We start from the raw sequence: 18713 nt of genomic DNA on the forward strand, positions 1-18713 counted from the left end.
GCTCGGAGGGGGCATCAGCTTACAAAAACAGATGTCTAAAACCCCTACAGACGGAAAAAGGGCTTTAAATGGCTTTTTCAATCACCAAACCGTGTTTAGAATTAAGGCTGAACGTAACAGTGCGTCTATTTTCCACTTAAACAAAATATAGGTTAAAATGGCAGTAATTGGTTTCTTTAAGCTCAAGGGGTTAATGGAGGATGAGGACAATAATGACTGCAGCAGGCATGGTGTTCCTCAACCAGCAACAATAGTTTCAGTGAGCTGGGGGAAGGGATTTACAGCTGCACCCTTTCACAGGAGCACTTCCTGGATAAGAAGCTGGAGCGAAACAACAGGAAGTAAGAGGTGCAGCGGTGAACAGCTTCGCCCAGAGGGGAAAGTGCCTTATATAAGTGTGAATGAACTAAATGCCCAGGCGCTTGTAGGAAAATCAAGTTTGCATTCAAGAAGAACGGCAATTCCCTTTTAATAAGGTAGTGTTACACGAGCTGGAGCTCCTGTGAGGCAAAATCACACACGGCATATCTCAGGACTGACTGCTGACCCGAAACGCCTGGGAATTAAAGGATTTCACAGAATATCGGCTGGAATACAGAGTTTCCCTATATAAAGGTTTGGAGACTTGATGTAGCCATTAATATAAGGCTAGCGGGGCTCAAATGTCACGCAAAGCAAAAAACACAGAAAAAAAAGTTTTCAGCACGGGGGGGGGAATTACCAACACACGTTCCTCGGCGAAGGAGTGTGTCTGATAACAGAACCGGGAGGAATGTTCTGCGGGGGTTTAGTGTCTTCGGGTTTTTCCTTGCCGCCCACCGAGCTCCGAGATGAGAGTACTAAGGGAGAAGGGTAAGAAGCGTAGAGGATGGGCCCCCAGCGGCCTAGAACGGAGCCGAGTCCTGTGATTTGTCGTCTTGAGAGTTCAGATTGGGACTGCCATTTCCTTCTCCGCCGCTAGACGCTCTGTTCTGGGAAGAAATAATAGAATTGATGGGGGTCCGGCGGAGCGCCACGAACAAGATACTTCAGCGCACATCCACCGGACTCCGGCAGGACCGGGACCACAGACATCGCATGCGTCTTACCTTCAAGCTCCCAACGCGTTCCTCGAATGATTTAAATGTGGGCGAGTTCCTAGAAGGACAAACACGGAGTAAACGGGCGCTACGGCGGGCGATCAACCCTCAACCAGCACCCACGGGGCTCCTATCAGATCGACTCGCCTCAGGAGACGGGTTACCATCCGGAAGAGGAGGACGGTAACGCACACTCTGCCGAGGCAACCTGGAATTAAAGGGCCCCACTCCCAGAAACCCAGCATGGTATCCCCCCCCAGTCCTACCACGCATTTACCCATCTGACCCCAAGCAGGCACCGGCTGAACCACCGCAACGGATCAAGACAGACCGGCCCCTGCGTGTTTATTTACCACCCGCTTAGAAATAATGCCCTAAAATAACAATTCCCTCGGAGGAATAAAGCAGGGACTGAGGGGTTCAGGGTCTACTTAAAACCTCTTATTTTATCCCTAATTAACACCCCCCCCCTTCACCTCAGTCTACCCCCCCCGCCCACAGGAGAGCGTCTGGCTGGGGCTATACGTTACCTCATGGCCGGCATGCTTATGGAGTGACGGATGGAGTAACTGCTACTGGGATTGCATGGGGAGCAGAGAGATAGAATTAGCGACACAGAAATCCCACGGATATTACAAGCGAGAGACGGGCCGAGCAGCCAGGTCTGTCCGCGGGGGCCGGGGGTAACAGGACGGCAGTACAGGGGGCTAATATCTGTATCCCTATAATCTGTGAGGGCAGAGAGGGATTCCTAATCCACGTCACACTCAGCCAGCCAAACAGCTCTAACTGCCTTACAGATTCTGCGGCTCCATAAACCTGGCTGCTTGGCACAGAATTAGACACATTTAGCAGACATGGCACACACCGGAACATCACAGGATCAGAGACGGCTGGACAGAGGCTGGACAGAGGCTGGACAGAGGCTGGACAGAGGCTGGACAGAGGCTGGACAGAGGCTGGACAGAGGCTGGACAGAGGCTGGACAGAGGCTGGACAGAGGCTGCACACAGACACACGTTCACGCCATAACATACCGAGGACTGACTGACTGAATGACTGTGGGTTAGTACAGGCACAGAGATTAATGCCATGGAGGCTAATAGCATGTACTACAAAGACAGCATTACGTTATGTAACATGACAGCCGCCCGTCAGAATTCTGATACATCACCAATGAGTAATGTGCAGGGTGCGTATACGGAGCTGGACATGTGATGTTACATATGATGTATGACATGCTCTGTGATATAGGGGAGAATACGGTTTGGAGTGACGACTGTGGCAATGAAACCGTCACTAACGGCACTGCAGCCAAAGTGCAGACATCGTACAAATTGGACCTGGCTTCTGCACCAGGAGGTGGATCAATGGAACAGCCGCCCAGTCACGGCTTTTCAGTATACAGCAGCAGTGTGACGGGCTCCTGATAAATGTCTGATACCCCAAACCGTTCTCCCATCAGGCAGTTGTTATGGAGCTAACCCTCTGGTCACCCAAGGGACCAGTCGGGTCCCGAGCGGATACAGCCCTACGGTACAGAACGACCACAGCCTTTCATACATGGGGGGTACACCGGAGCAGAACCTCTTACCTAAAAGACTGAGAGAAAGGAAGAGCCCTGCAAAGCCAGGAGGGGATAGACAAGAATCAGAAGACCAGCTAGCCCTTCCCGCCAACACGCCAGATAACGCAACACGCCAACCCTCGCCGCATGCGGTATTGTTTCTGACCACCAGTGACGGCTCTGCCGGCAGCGAGGGTCCCACAGAAACAAACTTACTGCAGCCAGCGGAGAGAGGTAGGCGTTAAACAGCCGCAACCATTAACCCTCTTATATTTGGGTCAAAAGGTTTTTCTGAAAAGCATCTTAAAAACAAAAATTCTACCAATTAATGTAACGGACCAATTTAAAGCTGCAGTCCCACTGCTGAATAAAACATTAAGCAAAATAATAGCATTAGAAATGAATACTAGAATATATCATGTGACATGAGGAAAAAGCTCCGATAGGCTTTGGGGTTTTTATTGCCATAGCAGCAAGATAACACGTCGTCATCCAGGTCACTTCCCGGTGGTCAGAAACGTTACCCACCTTTGCGGACTCTTACCCTCCGTGGAACTCCAGGGGAAGCAGTGTCGTCCGAGCCATGATCAGGCTGGTGTGTGAATGCGGGAAGGAAGCAGAGCGGGCAGCGACATGTGTGTTAGTTACATGCAGAGCGGGACTCATGGGCCGGGAGCAGCACACGCGCAAAGCAATTCGCTACTAAGCCCAAGGATGAGGGGTTTCGTTTGGCTGGTGTGCGAATGGAAGATATTAACAGCTTCCCCGTGATCAGCTCTGCGCAGCACCTTCATGCTTTTTAACCATCACACTACCAGGAACCTGCGCCATATAATACGAGGCTGGCCTCGTGGCAGCGAATGGGTTACTGCCGTGTCTACGGTGGGCAAAGCTCTTACCTCATGTCCCCAAGTCTCCTGGAAATGGCAGTGCCCACGTTGGACAGAGCGGCGGTAGTTCTCTGGCCGGCGTGAGACAGAGTCTCCTGGGTCTTCTTATAACTGAGACAGAGAAACGCAGACGTATTAATACGGCGCACAGAGCTGTTTAGCGAGCCCCCCAGACGCCACACCAAGAAGATGTATGCCTATAAGCAACACAGCAAGGTACAGGGGCACAAAAACACATATATACGTACGCAAGACACATCCACAAAGACAAACAGGGTTAGGGTGAAGCAGTGTGGAGACTCATTACGCACAGGACACACAGAGGGGTATATAGAGGCAGGCTGCCTATAGACTGAGCACAGGGGTATTTGTGTGTTAGGACACTGGCTGCCAGCAGGTCTGTGTGTGACTAGCCAAAGAGCCACCACGCAGTTTGCAAATAATCCACAACCCCACCACACACTCACACCACAGATCAGCCACGCCAAACACACACACACACACACACACACACACACACCCTTAATTCACACAATCGCCGGTATCACAAACACACATACCCAGCGGCCTTTCCTCCGATGGGCACGGGGGAAATATTTATATCACTGGAGATTCATCAATTTGAGATTAGCAGGAAAGATGACACGGGGTCTAATGTGCACCCCCTGCCCCTTAACACGCACCATCTCTCCCACATTTGTACGACACACACGCCATCGCCTCCACACGCAAACGCGTTCCCTAAGCAAGCTTGGTATTGACTCACACATCAGATTGGGTCACTTTCTCGTTCCACTCTCCGAATTTCTCTGAGGTTTTTACATAACTGGAAATGAAAGGGATACGTGTTGAGTGAGTTTCTCTGGGAACACCCCCAGGACCCCGCACATCAGCCCTGTGCAGAACTCTATACATCGAACTAGTACTAACTTCCTTGAACTTGCAGAGATGGCAGCAGAGGTCAGCGTATGAACATTCATGAAGCGCTAAGAACTTTCCAAAACTATGTAATTATACCGCAGTCTAATAATATTCGAACATTACAATGGGACTTTCCCTCGAATTCGAGTGTTTGTGCCACTGGGCACCGAGACAGGTAAGAAGGAGGTGACACTGAAGTAGGTTATGGAAGTTGTGACCTGAAACAAAGTGCGTGAGGGACACATTAAAGGTGGCACACATGGTCGGACATTGGCAGGGCAAACTGGCACGTGTCAGTGACCCTTGCGCTGGCACTGTGGGGGTGGCGACACTCACGCGGTGGACATCTGCACCTCCTGCAGGCTCCTGGAAAGGTTCATCTTCAGCTGGTTAAGGGGTGTTTGGCCAAGCTTTCTTTTCAGTTCCGTGGCATGGTGCTCCTTGGCTGCCAGGACCTGGCGCAGGGTGAGAATCTCCTCTTCCACCTGCAGAAAACCAACAGAGAGTTCAGCCATGCACAGGGAGAGCACCCCGACCGTGATGACCTCACACAGCCCGTGATAAATGCAGAGTGCGTGTGACGCCCCCAGAAAGTGTTTTTTTGTTGACCAGAAGATGGCAGCAGAATACCACTCAAGGATAGAACTAAGCCTAGCGCAATGTGCTATCAACATGGCAACCAATGGAACGTTTCTGTTGATTGCGTCACTTTATACGATTTGTACTCAGATTGTACCGATAACCCTGTTATTTTCAGCACTTCCTGTTTTTTCGCACAGATGATCCGTCCCGGTCTAAATGTCATCAGCCCGATACGGGATGTACCAAGCGCGCGAAGACTAAACCCTCGGAGGAAGTCATATCCACGGGAGATATATTTTGGACCCGCAGGAAATATTTGTTTTCCTGTTTAAATGTGAATAATTGCAATCGTACCCGCTGCTGCCCTGAAATATTTAAGAGAGCTTATTAATATTTAAAGCATGAGAAGACGGCTCATTAACTCCTAAGCGCACAGCTTATTCCTGCGGCACACAAGGGGTTAACACTTATCACTGTGTGTCCTATTAGATTGTAGGCTCTTTGCTCAAAGGCAGCCTGGCCCAGTAATGCCTGCCAGGGTAGAATTATATATTTTATACTAAAACGGAAGATACAACAGCCCATCGCCGGCCGACACGTAGTGTTTAAAGGCCATTCCGGACTCTTTATCAGGTTCTTAAGACAATGGAATTCCTTTTCCGTTATTAAATCCTCTGGTCGGAGTAAATCATTTTGGGTTCATGCAAAATAAGATACCGTGATCGGCCCACCTTGACCAGCTCGGCTTGCAGCTCCTCTGCCTCGGTCTCCGTCAGGCCCTCCGGTAGCGAAGCCCCTGCAGCATCAGCCGGTATATGTACCCCCGAGGGACCCACCGGGACCTCCGTCATGGTGTCTGTCAGCAAACCTTTGTTGGGAGAGTTAAGGTTGATGTCTGTCAGGAAGCAAGAGGAGAGTCAGGGAGGGGAGCAAGCAGGGACGGGGGCAAGCAGACCAAGGGTAAGGGCCATGGAGGGGTAAAGCCAGAGCAGGGAGGAGAAATGGGGAGCACACAGCGCACCAGGGAGGCAGGTAAGGGTTAAAAAAAAACAAAAAAAAACACACGTTTACAGCCAGAAACCCCCCTGAGCGAGGAGTCTGCAGAGTAGTATGGGAGAGGCTGGCACCGGAAGCAGGTGGTAATAAGGACTAATGCCCCTCAAACCATGCAAGGGGTCTAGAGAAAGGGGGACAGTTCTGTGGTCCGTTGGACTACGAGGTACCAGACAGACTCTTCCGCTCCCTACCCCCCCCAATATGCCCTGGCCTGGCGTGATAGGAAGCAGACTCAGCACATGCACGCTCTCCTCGGCTCTCAGGACTGATACTAAGACAGCAAGTGAAGTGAGCCCCCTAAGCCAACTGACAGACCCCCTAAGCCACCACAACCCCAACTGACAGACCCCCTAACCCGACATCACTCCCACCGAGAAAGCCACCTAATCTCACACAGCCCCAACCGACAGGGGCCCCCAATTTTACACAGCACCAACTAACAGGGGCTCCTATTCTCACCTAGGCCTCAATGACAGGGGGCCCCCAATACTACACAGCCCCAACTGACAGGGGACCCCATTCTTACACAGCCCCAACTGACAGGGGACCCCAATCTCACACAGCCCCAACTGACAGGGGACCCCAATCTCACACAGCCCTAACTGACAGGGGACCCCAATCTCACACAGCCCCAACTGACAAGGGCCCCTTATCTCACACAGCCCCCACTGACAGGGGCCCCTAACCTTACACAGCACATATGACATAATTCCTACTGACAGAGGCCCTAATCTGACACCCACCGAGTCCACCCGCCCAATCTGCCACAACCCCCATCCGTAACAGTGACACACGAAAACCTCCAACAGCCCCCCCCCCCCCCCCCCTCCTCTTATAACCATTTGCCCGCCGGGTGTGGCCCCCCTCCTCACCCTGCCCGCCGGGTTCCATGTCTCTATTGACCGGAAGTTGATCGCTTACACTGGGCGGGGCTTCTCCCGGAACATAACAGCAGCTGAGGCGAATGCACGAAGGTTCGGCGACGTTCTGCTCCAAACAAACGAGTCTGACAGCGAGTTCTAAACACTCTCCTCCCGTCGCTTCGTGTCCCCCATCCGAGGAACCATTTTATTGGAGCCAGCAGATTCGCATAAAGGGCTCCTGTTCTCCGACAATGTATAGACAGGAATACCCCATACCGGATACACTGTTCGGAACGGTGATATACCTCTCAAGTGTCCCTGTTTAATTTAACCAGTCCCTCATTACAGTATAAGCCGGGCGAACATGGCGGTTAGAGGAGTATTTGAATAGATATAGAGCCTTACCGTGTCAGCCATAGAAAGACACTCAGGAAAGATGATCCATTTATTGGCTGACGGACGTATAATGGATTGCAAGCTTTCCAGACTATCTAGGCATTTTATAGATAATATGCCTGAAGAAGAGCCCGAGGTGGCCTCAAAAGTTTGCAATCCATTATACATCCGTCAGACAATAATCATCAACTTTACCACGTTGGCTTTGTCTCTGGAAATGAGAGCAGAGATATAGGGGGCGCAGGGCTGCAGGTCAGGGGGGTTTCGTTCTGGAGGGTATGGGGGGCTAGTGGAGGGACCCAAGCCGTTTATTGGAGTTGGGTTGTTGGGTTTGTGTATACGGTGAGCCTCTCGCACATTCATGGGGGGGATCAGCTGTCCACAGATACCCTCATGCCCCGTAGGAAATCAGCCAATTAACCTCTTAAGGTCATTAGTAGGGTTGACAACGTCATGTACTCATACGTGTGCAATAACACGCTTATTCTCATAGGTAACAGGTGCCGTCACGTGTCTGGAACATATGAAGGACTGCATGTCAGTAGCATGGAGCGGATTAAAAAAAGGGAAGCGTTAGAGGAACTAAAATAACATTATTTATCATTGTTTCTTTCGCTATCGCCTACAGATACGAGAGCGCTGCTCTATGAAGTGCGGAGGCTGCTGCGCAGCAGAGCTTGCAATCTAAAGGGTAAAGTATGCTTCTGTAGGCTGGCCAAGGGCTTCGGGAGTTGTAGTGCAAGAGAACCATAGGTTGCTAGCCCTTAGCCCAACTTCCCATTAGTGTGAATGGGATGCGTGGTCCTATTAACCCCTTCCCTGTTGCTGAACACGCATCCGGTGCACATACAACTTGCATGGAGCTGCGTTCCATGACACCTAACGTCGGGGGTCTCTTTCAACGCTCCAGGCGAAAACAATTTCAAAGAAACCCCCTCGGCCATTGGAAGGAAGAAGTGTTTAATGAAAGATGGCCTCGAAGCCGTTCTTATCCTCGCAGGCTGTGGGGCAAATCTGGTTTCCCCCTCCCTTCATAAACAGTAATGAGTCCCTGGGGGGCTCGGGAATGTCACCCGCTGCCTGTGGTGGGGGATTGATTGGCATAACAAGGGTCAATATTTAAAATAAAACCTCTTTAAAGGGGTCTCTTGTGTATACCCCCTCCCCCGCTGCCTGTAGGGGTCTCACATAAAGGGGGCTCTTATTGGCGTATGCACCCTTTACTGCCTGAAAGTCGCTGGCAGAGAGCACTCGGCTCCCACACTGAGGGACTTGGCGAGGAGGCGACTGATTTAATAACCCCGCGGGATTTGGGGCAGGGAGGCTCTGCACATACTGGTTTAACTGGTTTTTACCCACTTAAAAAACTACTGGATTTTCCCAAATTAGGCGCCTTTCATAGCGTTTTAGCCCCCCTCCTCCGCGCATGCAGGTGGGGGCGGGGGGGATGCAGGTATTCCTCTTTTTTTTTCTCCACCCCAGTCTTCCCCTTTCTGGGTCCCTAAAATAGCCGGTCGCTGCAGCTTCCCCTTCATTCATTTAGGGAAGTTTCTCATCCCCACCTGTTTAACCAGTTCACTGCCAGGAGATAGCTGAACCAGTCCTGATAACGCAGTCACATCCCCTACATTACATACAGACCTGGCGCTGTCTGTGCCAGTCCTGATAACGCAGTCGCATCCCCTACATTACATACAGACCTGCGCTGTCTGAGCCAGTCCTGATAACGCAGTCACATACCCTACATTACATACAGACCCGGCGCTGTCTGAGCCAGTCCTGATAACACAATCACATCCCCTACACTACATACAGACCTGCGCTGTCTGAGCCAGTCCTGATAACGTTATCCCCGTGTTGGGTTTGTAGTCACTGAGCCGGGGCTCCCAAACGGGACTGAATGGGATCTTTATTTCTGGGAGTCAAATTCCAGTCCCCCCCCCCATCCCCTCCAGGAGGTCTCATTCCTGCCGTGACCCTGCAAATTCCTTCCCCCTCCAGGTGTCCCCCCCATATTCCAGGTGAACAGAGGGCCAACGCCACACTCCCCCCTTCTTTCAGCCGAGCCCTAAGGGCACCAGCCCCCCATGCACTGCGCATGTTCGTTAATCCTGCATTTATTAAGGCAGATAACCTGTGCCAGATAAAGGGTTAAACCTGACATATTAACAGATACACTAGAAATAATAATGTTAAGAAGAGACCGCTGTGGTTTCCAGTGGAAAGATCTCTCTCCAACGTCTCTGTTTTTAGTAAGTATTCTAGATTTGACTCCGACTCCTACATGATTTCCGGCTGACGGCAGGCTAATGATGAGCTGCGGGGTCATACCATCGGGTATTAAGACAGAGGAGATGACGAGAGCGCTGCCTGCAGTGTACTCAGCATCTGCCAGACAGATCTAGATCCATCTACATGACGGAACCGTACATTAGAGCCTCCTTTACTGACCCCGCTAACGGGCCGCGGGCTCGACAGGTCCTGTTCCTGCTGCCTCCGGAAAACCATTATCTTGACATCCATGATTAGATTGTCAGCTCTTGTGTACCCCGTGCCTTCAAGAGCCACCAGTATGACGAGAGAATAAGGGTAGTGGATGTTGGGGTGGGGGGTGATGGTGCAGAAACCGAGTGCGATGCGGGAGAAATGAGACAATCTCTGACAGCCCGCCGGCGGCTCCCGTCAGGTCAGTGGGTTTATGAAGACAAATAGCCCCCCGTTCTCTGAGGACAGCCGGGCTCTTGACGGTGTCAGGGGCCGCAGGTGTGTGATACTCATTACTGCTGGGGTTGTAAGGGGTCCTGCCAGTGTTACGGGGGGGGGGGGATACGGCCGTCTCTGCACCTTACGACTTTACAGCCCCCTCTGTGATGCCAACTACCCCCCACACACACACAGACTGGTACGCAGAATGCAGCCCCCTGTCCCCCTCCTTGAGGAAGCAGCGTGTTGGGCAGAGCAGGGAAGGGGGTCAGCGCCGCCGCGCACCAACCAGGAATAGAAACTGGTGTGTGGATGGGAGGGAGTGGAGGGAGGAAGGGGGAAACAGCCCCAGGGAGAGATAAGAAGGGGGTGGAGAGGAAAGATATTAGTGGAAAGGTCAGAGAGTGGAAGAGGCTGGGGGAAGGTAGAATGAGAGATGTGCTATTAACCCTTCAGCGGCTTGCCACAAGCCCACTGCCGCCCTGCATCTGCGCAAGATGGGGTTTAGACGGGAGGGGGCAGAAAGAAGGGGGTTTAGACGGGAGGGGGCAGAAGGAAGGGGGTTAGAGGAGGGACAAAGGAATGGTATGGTGGCTTCCTGAAATAGGAGGGGCGACGAGTCACATCGTATATATACTGTATATATATATATATGTACTGGGACCTGTCCATCACTCGTAATGGTTTACATTCACGCACCGGCCATGTTACCCCGGTATCATAAAAAGGGCATTTCATATCCTTACACCTGTCAGACAGACAGCACCTATAGACCCGTGTAGGCGCCGTCAGCCCCTATACAAGCAGCCGTCTCACAACACCCCGAGCTCCTTCAGATGCTGCCTCTTCATCCCAATCGGAAGGGACCTTCCCGGAGTCACATGTCTGACAATGAGGTGTGGGGGTGGATGGAAGGTCATTTCTGCACCAAATTCCCCCTCTCGGAATTCATCGCAATAAACCCACCGCTTCCCGTATGCCAAATAAGAGCCGTTAACGGGGCGAACACATGAAACCCGGGTAACCCGTCGGCCACATGATGGGATCGATGACATCAATGATTGGAAAATACGGTGTTACACTACAGCCCCCGTAGGGGGGTGAAAGAGTTAACGATGATCTGATGCCCCCTCCATCTGCTGAGAGTAGAAATGCCCCCTCCTGCTCTCTTTCCTTACAGAAGGTGGGCTTCTTCTCCACTCCACACCCCCTATCTCTCCAGAGCCATCTGCCATATGGACCATGTTCCTAATCTGCCCTCATCCTGTCACCCCCTGGTCCCTTGGTGATTAACCCCTTGAATGCTGAGGGGTGGATACTGCTATATAATAGTGGTATCTCAGGATGTGACTACAGAAATAGGCTTCTGACCCAAAGAGCTTACACTTCATACAAAACATAAAGGCTAGTATATAAGGCGCAGGTAGGTAGCGGCAGGAGGGGCAGGTTTGTGGGTAGGGGAGACATATTCATTTTAGGCAGGAGGGGTAATGGATCCCTATAAGACGGCAATGTGCCCAGTAGATATAAGGGGGGCTGGCAGGGCGTCTGAGGTACCTTTACTGTCTCGCGGATGGCATGGATTGGGTGCTGGGCATACCTCCTCACATGTTGAATGGCGGGGTACGGACTGGGGGTGTCACATTTCGGCATTTAAAAAGTTTGATTTGATTAACGCTGAGCTCTAAGCTGTCCCAGGGCGCATGTTATAAAGCTCATTATGTAGATTGTAAGCTCCTTTGACCAGGGCGCCTCCTAACCTTCTGTCCCAAGGATATGATGTTGTACTCGTTGTGTCTGGTTTAGTACAGCGCTGCAGAATATGATGGCGCTTCGGGATGGTTGGGTTTCGCAGACAGCGGCCCCGGTTTAAGTCGGGTTTCATGTGGGCTAATTTCATGCGTGTTTTAAGCGTGTGCTGATGTGATTATAAAGCGGTCTCAGGGCCCCGTGTGAGCGCCGCCAGGTGGGGTGTGAGTCAGAGTTCCCCTCTGGTTTCCATTTTTCTACCCCGGGACGTAGGAATTCGGGGAATAGGGATGGTCCCATCCGGTTCACTCTGGCACGGGAGGAAGTCCCCCTTATCTCCTAGAGGAAGCTGACAGATCTCTGCGTGGTGGGCAGGCATGGGGGGTAGGAAGGGACCCCCAGCGGGTTATTAGGAGGGGGGGGCAGCATGGAGCTGGGCTGATAGGAAACGGACAAACGACAGAATTTTCCTGCGATTGCCAAAAAGTATAATGACGGCGGATGCAAAATGAGAGAGCAGATGGCTGGAGGGACCCCGCAACGCTCACATTTACCCAACGCACACTTTGCTCAAAGCCTGACATACAATCCGGGGGCAATTTGGGCTCCGTACTCCCTGTATTTGCCCCCCACATCCTTTGAAACCCCCCCAAAAAAGAGGACGCGTTAACCCTTTCTGAGCCCAGTGCCTTCCTGCATTGGCCAGTCCGGTGCCGGAGGAGCAACCTGTGCAGCCGGCGAGGGAGGAAGGGACGCAGGAGACTTGTCAGGTTAAGTCTAATATAAGGTGGGGGGTGACCTACAGCCCCAGCGCCCCTCCCCCACGCAGGCATCTACAGTTACAGCCGGGTATTAGGTGCATTGGGTGCAGGGCAGGTAACGGGGGGGGGGGGGGGTTATATCTGCCCTGGCAGACATGCGCGTCGTTAGCTTTATCTCACATCCCGAGGACTGTCTGCATGTTATTCAGAAACACTAAATTACATGCGAGATACAGACACATTAAACCCGGGACCCCGATGCGTTTCACATGTTCACGCTGCGTTTCTCTGTTACCCCTCGCAGACCCTGAACCCCCCATTCGTTTGATCCCTTTCTGCTTGGGGTAGGCTGGGGCAGTTTCATAAATTATTTTATATAAAGAAACGCGCATGCAGACGCTCACACGCGATACCTGCCCAGAATATTACAGGGTAAAGGTATAGACCGCAGCCGGCTGGTAATTACCCCCCTCCCTGTCTCCCCACTCCCTGCGCTCTGGAAAATTATAGCCCTGACGCGTCCCTCCCACGGCCCCAGGAATCCAACGAGATCCCTGAGACGCTCTCTCAGCCCCCCACCCCCCACAAGCTCCCACCCTGTAACCTTTATCCCAGTCCGTTATCCCCAACCACCCACTGGGCAGAGCCTGCTTAACCCTTCGAGTCACAGGTACCTGCCGGGGGATACATAGGGGGCTAATGAGAGGGTTTGGGCAACAAAAATAATTAAACAGGTTTTACGAGCAATATAGTGAGAGAACAATATAATAACACTGGGGGGGGGGGGTCGGGGCATGCGGGGCCACATTTACCCCGTATGGCTCATGGGGCACAGGAATGGCTGCTATCATTTATTGATTAGAGGCTTAGTTGGGATGTGTAAGGTGTAAGATATATCCAAGCGTTCACTCACCGGAGTGAGTGTACATGACAAGGACTTCCTCTTTTAACCCTTTAGTTAACCCTTGTAGCATGTATATATATATATTTGGTTACCTGTCTGGCACTTCAAAAAAAGCACCTGCCCCAAGTTGGGACCCTGTACTCTCAGGGTACTTTTATTACATTATTTACCCCCCACGTATGCCTTAGTCTGCCCCGTTCCGCAGCCCAATATGCAATATTTAGTCAAATTCCCCTTTTCTCTGAATTTTTGGCCCCGTTTTCATATGTGGCCCTTGTGTTATTTTTATTTCCTGCCGTCACAATCTATTTTTTTTCCTTTCCAGCCTCCCCATATTATTCTTACCCCCCCCACCGACCTTTTATAATTAACCTCCTTATTTTTTCCTCCCCAATCTTATTACCCGTCCCATACTCCCGCCGGCCCGGTGACAGTGCTAATTAAAACTCTTGCATAGCATGGGGGGAGGCTGCGTGAAATAAACCTCATTCTCAGAGCCTCGCACAGAAAACGCTGCAACCATCAGCAAGAATAGCCTATTGGTTGCTATGGTTACTGCATCACTTTTCCCCCTTTTGCACAGCACTGCTCTTTATGGGGTTCGACTGCTCCGGGCGTCATCCTCACCTGCATCCCGGGAAAAGCCTGGGGGGGGGGGACACAACGTTTGGGGCGTTTGATGCACATGTTGGGAATGGTTCCAATGCCGCAAATCATAAAAAAACATAAATATTAATAATAATAAACATAACTTTATTGATACAACACACCATGAACAGCACTTCTATCCCTACAGAAACCCGAACGGAAACGTATTCCGGAAAGATTTAACCCAACATGAGATCCGCTGTTTGGCTTCATGGGGGGGAGGGTGTTTTCACCAGAATGAATGCATGCAGTGCCAACGTAGACCAGAGCGCAGTACAACAGGGGGTTGGCCCATTTGTGACAGTGACAGAGGATGGTAATAGACAGGGTGGCCCGGGGTACTTGGTGTCCCCAAGCAGTGGGATTACAGGGGCCCATGCCTAAAAAACCAAGGCTAATTATACAAATATTATATAAAGGGGGTATTCCCCCAACTATTACTGCCCTCTCAGTGTACCCCATTAAATAAATATAGACGGGGCAATAGCCCCTGGGGGCAGGTGGAAGGGTAGCTCCAGCCGCCAGTGCCCAACAGGGGTACATGACACTGACCCTGAATGGCATCTCCATAGTCACATGACCCCCTGAACTGCCCACGTGACGCTGATTACCTCTCATCACAGATAATCTCCGCCCTCTATGGTTTTGACACGTGGGCGGGGCCATGTTGTGTATGGGCGTCTCAGTAAAGGTAATTGTAACCAATAAATCCCAAGAGTATGGGCGTGGTTGCCAGTCATTCACGCCCTCCCTGGTTTGCCCCGCCTACTGCGGGAGGGGAACGCGGCTGCGGTATTCCACTCAACCAATTGCAGCGCGCAGAGGGCGGGGTTTTGAGCCTGTCTGAGTCTCCAGACGCCCCGCCCATCGGCGGCTCCTCCAAGGTCCCGCCCTGGCTCCGCCCCCCGCGCCGTCTGACAGTGTCGCGAGCGCGCATCACGGACAGACACCAAGCGACAGTGACTGGAAACCGGGGACGGCAGGGAGACAGGTACAGGCTGCGCAGCGAACACTCCCGGCTCAGCTGGGGTCTAGTGAAGCTGACAGGCAGGTTATATGTGGCCTCTCTGGGCCCTTCCGAGCTCCTCTGTTCTTTGAGGTAATTGTGGCCCCTCTGGGCTCCTCTGTTCTTTGAGGTAATTGTGACCCCTCTGGACTCCTCTGTTATTTGAATAATTGTGGCCCCTCTGGGCTCTTGTTTTTGGTCCGCGGGGTACCTGTGGCCCCTCTTTGCTCCTGTATATGCTCTGTGGGGTATTTATGGTCCCTCTCGGTAACTGTATCTGATGTAAGGGTTAATTGTGGCCCCTCTGGGGTACCAAATCTGCTGTTTGGAGTAGTTGTGGCTCCTCCGAGCTCCTGTATCCGCCCTGGGGGTAATTGTGGCTTCTCTGGTCTATTTTGGGGGGTCTGTGTGTATCTAGATTCGGGAATCCTGATTTGTTTTGGGGTGCCTGTGTATCCGGGTTTGGGGTTCTCTGCCTCGGGGGTTTCAGTTGAGTATCTGCTCTGTTTTAGGGTTTACTCTCTTGGGATCCCTCTCTGTTTTGGGGGGTATGTGTATCTGGGTTTGGGGGGTTCTCTGTTTTGGAGGTGTTTGTATCTGGGTTTGGGGTCTTTCTCTGTTTTGGGGGTGTCTGTGTATCTGGGTTTGGGGGTCTCTGTTTTGGGGGGTTTGGGGTTCTCTGTTTAAGGGGGTCTGTGTATCGGTTTGGGGGTGTCTCTCTCAGTGTATTAATGGTTTTGTTTGGGGTGTAAGTTTGGGGGGCTCTGCTGTAGATCGGGGATCTCTAGATTTGGCATAGGGTGGGTTTATTTCGGGGAGGGGTTGTGGGTATTAAGCGTGCCATTACCGTTTTTTTCCCTTCCCTTTTTGGGGTAAGCAGGTTAGGAGGGGCACTTGGCACTGAGGAGGGGCAGAATGCCCGGGGTGGACCTCCTCCCTGTTCCTGCCATATCACCTTCCTTGCTTGTCTTTGCCCCACCGCGTTCACCTCCCCCGTCTTCCTGTTGTCCTTGTTCTCTACCCATTCATTAATTTTTCCATCTGCCTCCCCCCCTTCTTTTCCCCCAAACCTATCTCCCCTTCCTCCCCTCCCCCTCCTCCCCATAACCTCCAAAAAGGGATATTTCAGGCCGGGACTTTGCCGGATAAACAGTCACCCTGGGAACAGTCGGAGGGTAACTCCATAAAGACAATTGCCCTGAGGGCAGGTGGTACTCGGACCCACTATATACTTGTGCCTTGTGCTTACGGAGGGGTTGTTGGGGTGATGCGTCAGGTGCACTTGGTGAGCGTCTCTCCAGCAGGTGTGCTGCGCATGCGCACGCCGTCGCTTTCTATACAGTTTGCACATTTCTGTTACTTTCTTCCCGTTTCTTCGCTGGATTAAAACCTAAATCGATGACACGTTGAGAATTAAGATACCGGATTAAACCATTTAGGAGACAAAGCCCCATCATACCCCTTGTGTGTGGGGTGATACCCAGTGTCAGCCACTAGTGGGGGGCCGGTTGTACCGGGAGAGGGGGAGGCCGCTTGGAAGTGATTTGGATCCCTGCGGGTCTCGCATCTGTCGGGGGGGGGCTATGGTGTCTTTATCATCAACTGGGGCACTTCTGGGTCAAAGTACTAAATTTGGAGCAGTCGCCATAGCAACCAGTGAAACTGGTTTCTCTACGCTCTCCGTATAATATATCGCACCAGAAAGGCTATCGTTCCGCCGCGGTGATAAATACGGTCCATGGTTTTCCCCCCTGGAAGTAGTGATTGCCCCCGGGGGTATTCTGTACCCCGGACCCCGCCAATCGCGGTATTTTTTCACTGAAGAATAATATTTAGTGTTGTGCTCCAGTTACCGGTGGCGGGCCCTCTGGCGTGTGGTCCCGGACTGATGTATAGATTTGCGGATTGTGGAAATCACCAGCCCCCGCGTCAGGGGGGTGTATGTGGGGGGCATATAACCTGCTTGGGACTGAATTTCTATTCGGACACATTAAGCAAAGTTTTTCTTCTGATGGCTACGGTTACAGATGCGTGTAATGGTCACATGACCCAAAAGGGGTCCGCAGGAAACCACCGCCATCTTGGATTTCCCGGCAGACTTTCCAACATCTCTGAATGACTTTGGCTCGGTGACGCGCTTCGTGATATTAACACATCAGTTTTCTACCGTTTGCAGATTTCCGTTGGAGACGAAACGCTGAATTCCCCCCAAAATACCCAGAAATGCTCTGAATCTGGGGTTTGGGGGGGGGCTTTGTGGGTGGCGTTGGTAACGCAGCGAATTCCAAAGAGTAAATATATCGCTTTCAGAAGAGGGTATATTTAGAATAGATGCCCCCTGCGTTGGGTGGGGGCTGTCACATCTCCTGTGCCCCCCGCGTTTCGCTGTTTGTACAGCGGGAGATGTGGTTATCGTATTACTAGCCCCGACGTATGCGCTGCTGCTGGGCAGGAAGCCCCAGTGCGGGATTATGTGCCCCAGCCGGGGAGGGGGGGCACATGCACCTAAGCAGCTCCTTCCACCCAAGAGGAAGTTGGGACAGTCCCTTGCCTCCCAGCCGTGGCATCCTCTCCCCACCCTGCAGCACGTTACAGAGCATCGGTGTGTTGGGGCAGACTGCCTGCCTGTTATACATCACTGCGGCATTTGTTGGTGCCTCCGCTCCTAAAATTCTCTTAAGGGGTCCTTTTTTTTTTTTTAAATGTGGCTTTAAAATAAAGTCTGTTTCCTAAACCCACCTGCCTGGCTCGTGTGCCTGTTTTATTAGCCCGGCATGCCCCCCGTGTCTTAGTTCCTAGTGAAATGCCCAGGGGTATGAAGCAGACTCTGTTGCCCCTTGCAGTCTGTCATGGCAAAGTCCGCATCATTAACCCCCCCTGCGTGTCCTGAGTTTGCCTTCTTCCTGCTCCTCCTCTCGGAGAGAGACTCTGCCATTAATGGGGTGGAATAAATCATGGAAGTCCTATCCGGGTGGATTTGGGCAGGAGACTTGGCCTTATTGTTCGTTTGCTTCAATCAAATTAACTAATTAGACGGGGCACACGGGTATATAATGACCCCGGGATCTGTATAATGTGGCACCACCGGGCTGCACGCAAACTGCCCCCTGCCGGGAGTCTCTCCCAGTGAGACTGGCTACTGGTATCTGCCCCGGGGAAGGGGTGCGGTTTGGGGGCTTTATTACAAATGATGAGATATCGTTACCAACATTTCATAATGCCACATCCAACGGGCCTGCTCTCTGCCGAGTCCTGAACCAGTTGTCGGTGTTTAGCCAATCAGAAAAAGTGTGTCAGGTGCATGCTGGGAAATATTTTATTTTGAACACAAGAGGGAGTTAATAAACGCTGTCGCCCCGCTGTGGTGGTATTTGCGGTAACGGGGATCCCGGCGTCCACCCCCCGCTGCACCGTGGCAGGGATCATGTCACATGACTCTCCTTGTAATCTGTTCCAGGGCTTATCAAGACTTCTCTCACTCCGGAGAATGACACCCTCGCGTCTGACGCCTCATCACGGCCTCCGCTACTGAAGGGTACCGAGGACTTTCGCTGGGTAAGGACTCTAAGCTCGGATTAGAAATGTGGC

The 18713-nt window shown here is 52.0% G+C and overlaps 1 protein-coding gene across 1 annotated transcript; it reads right to left on the reverse strand.

Annotated features, from left to right (window-relative positions):
- Nucleotides 1–884: 884 nt before the first annotated feature.
- LOC149271664 (tumor protein D54-like) lies at nucleotides 885–6986 on the reverse strand. The gene is made up of 8 exons (XM_089507212.1): nucleotides 6968–6986; nucleotides 5771–5934; nucleotides 4794–4942; nucleotides 4303–4362; nucleotides 3546–3647; nucleotides 1610–1651; nucleotides 1089–1137; nucleotides 885–971 (listed from the first exon to the last, which is right to left on the reverse strand). The coding sequence occupies exons 1-8, from the start codon at nucleotides 6984–6986 to the stop codon at nucleotides 885–887; spliced, it is 672 nt and encodes a 223-aa protein (XP_089363338.1).
- Nucleotides 6987–18713: the final 11727 nt, after the last annotated feature.

This window comes from Sceloporus occidentalis, unplaced genomic scaffold (genome assembly GCF_023333645.1).
Source record: "Sceloporus occidentalis isolate IW3139 unplaced genomic scaffold, rSceOcc1.0.p SCAF_475, whole genome shotgun sequence".
NCBI classification, from domain to species: Eukaryota; Metazoa; Chordata; class Lepidosauria; order Squamata; family Phrynosomatidae; genus Sceloporus; species Sceloporus occidentalis.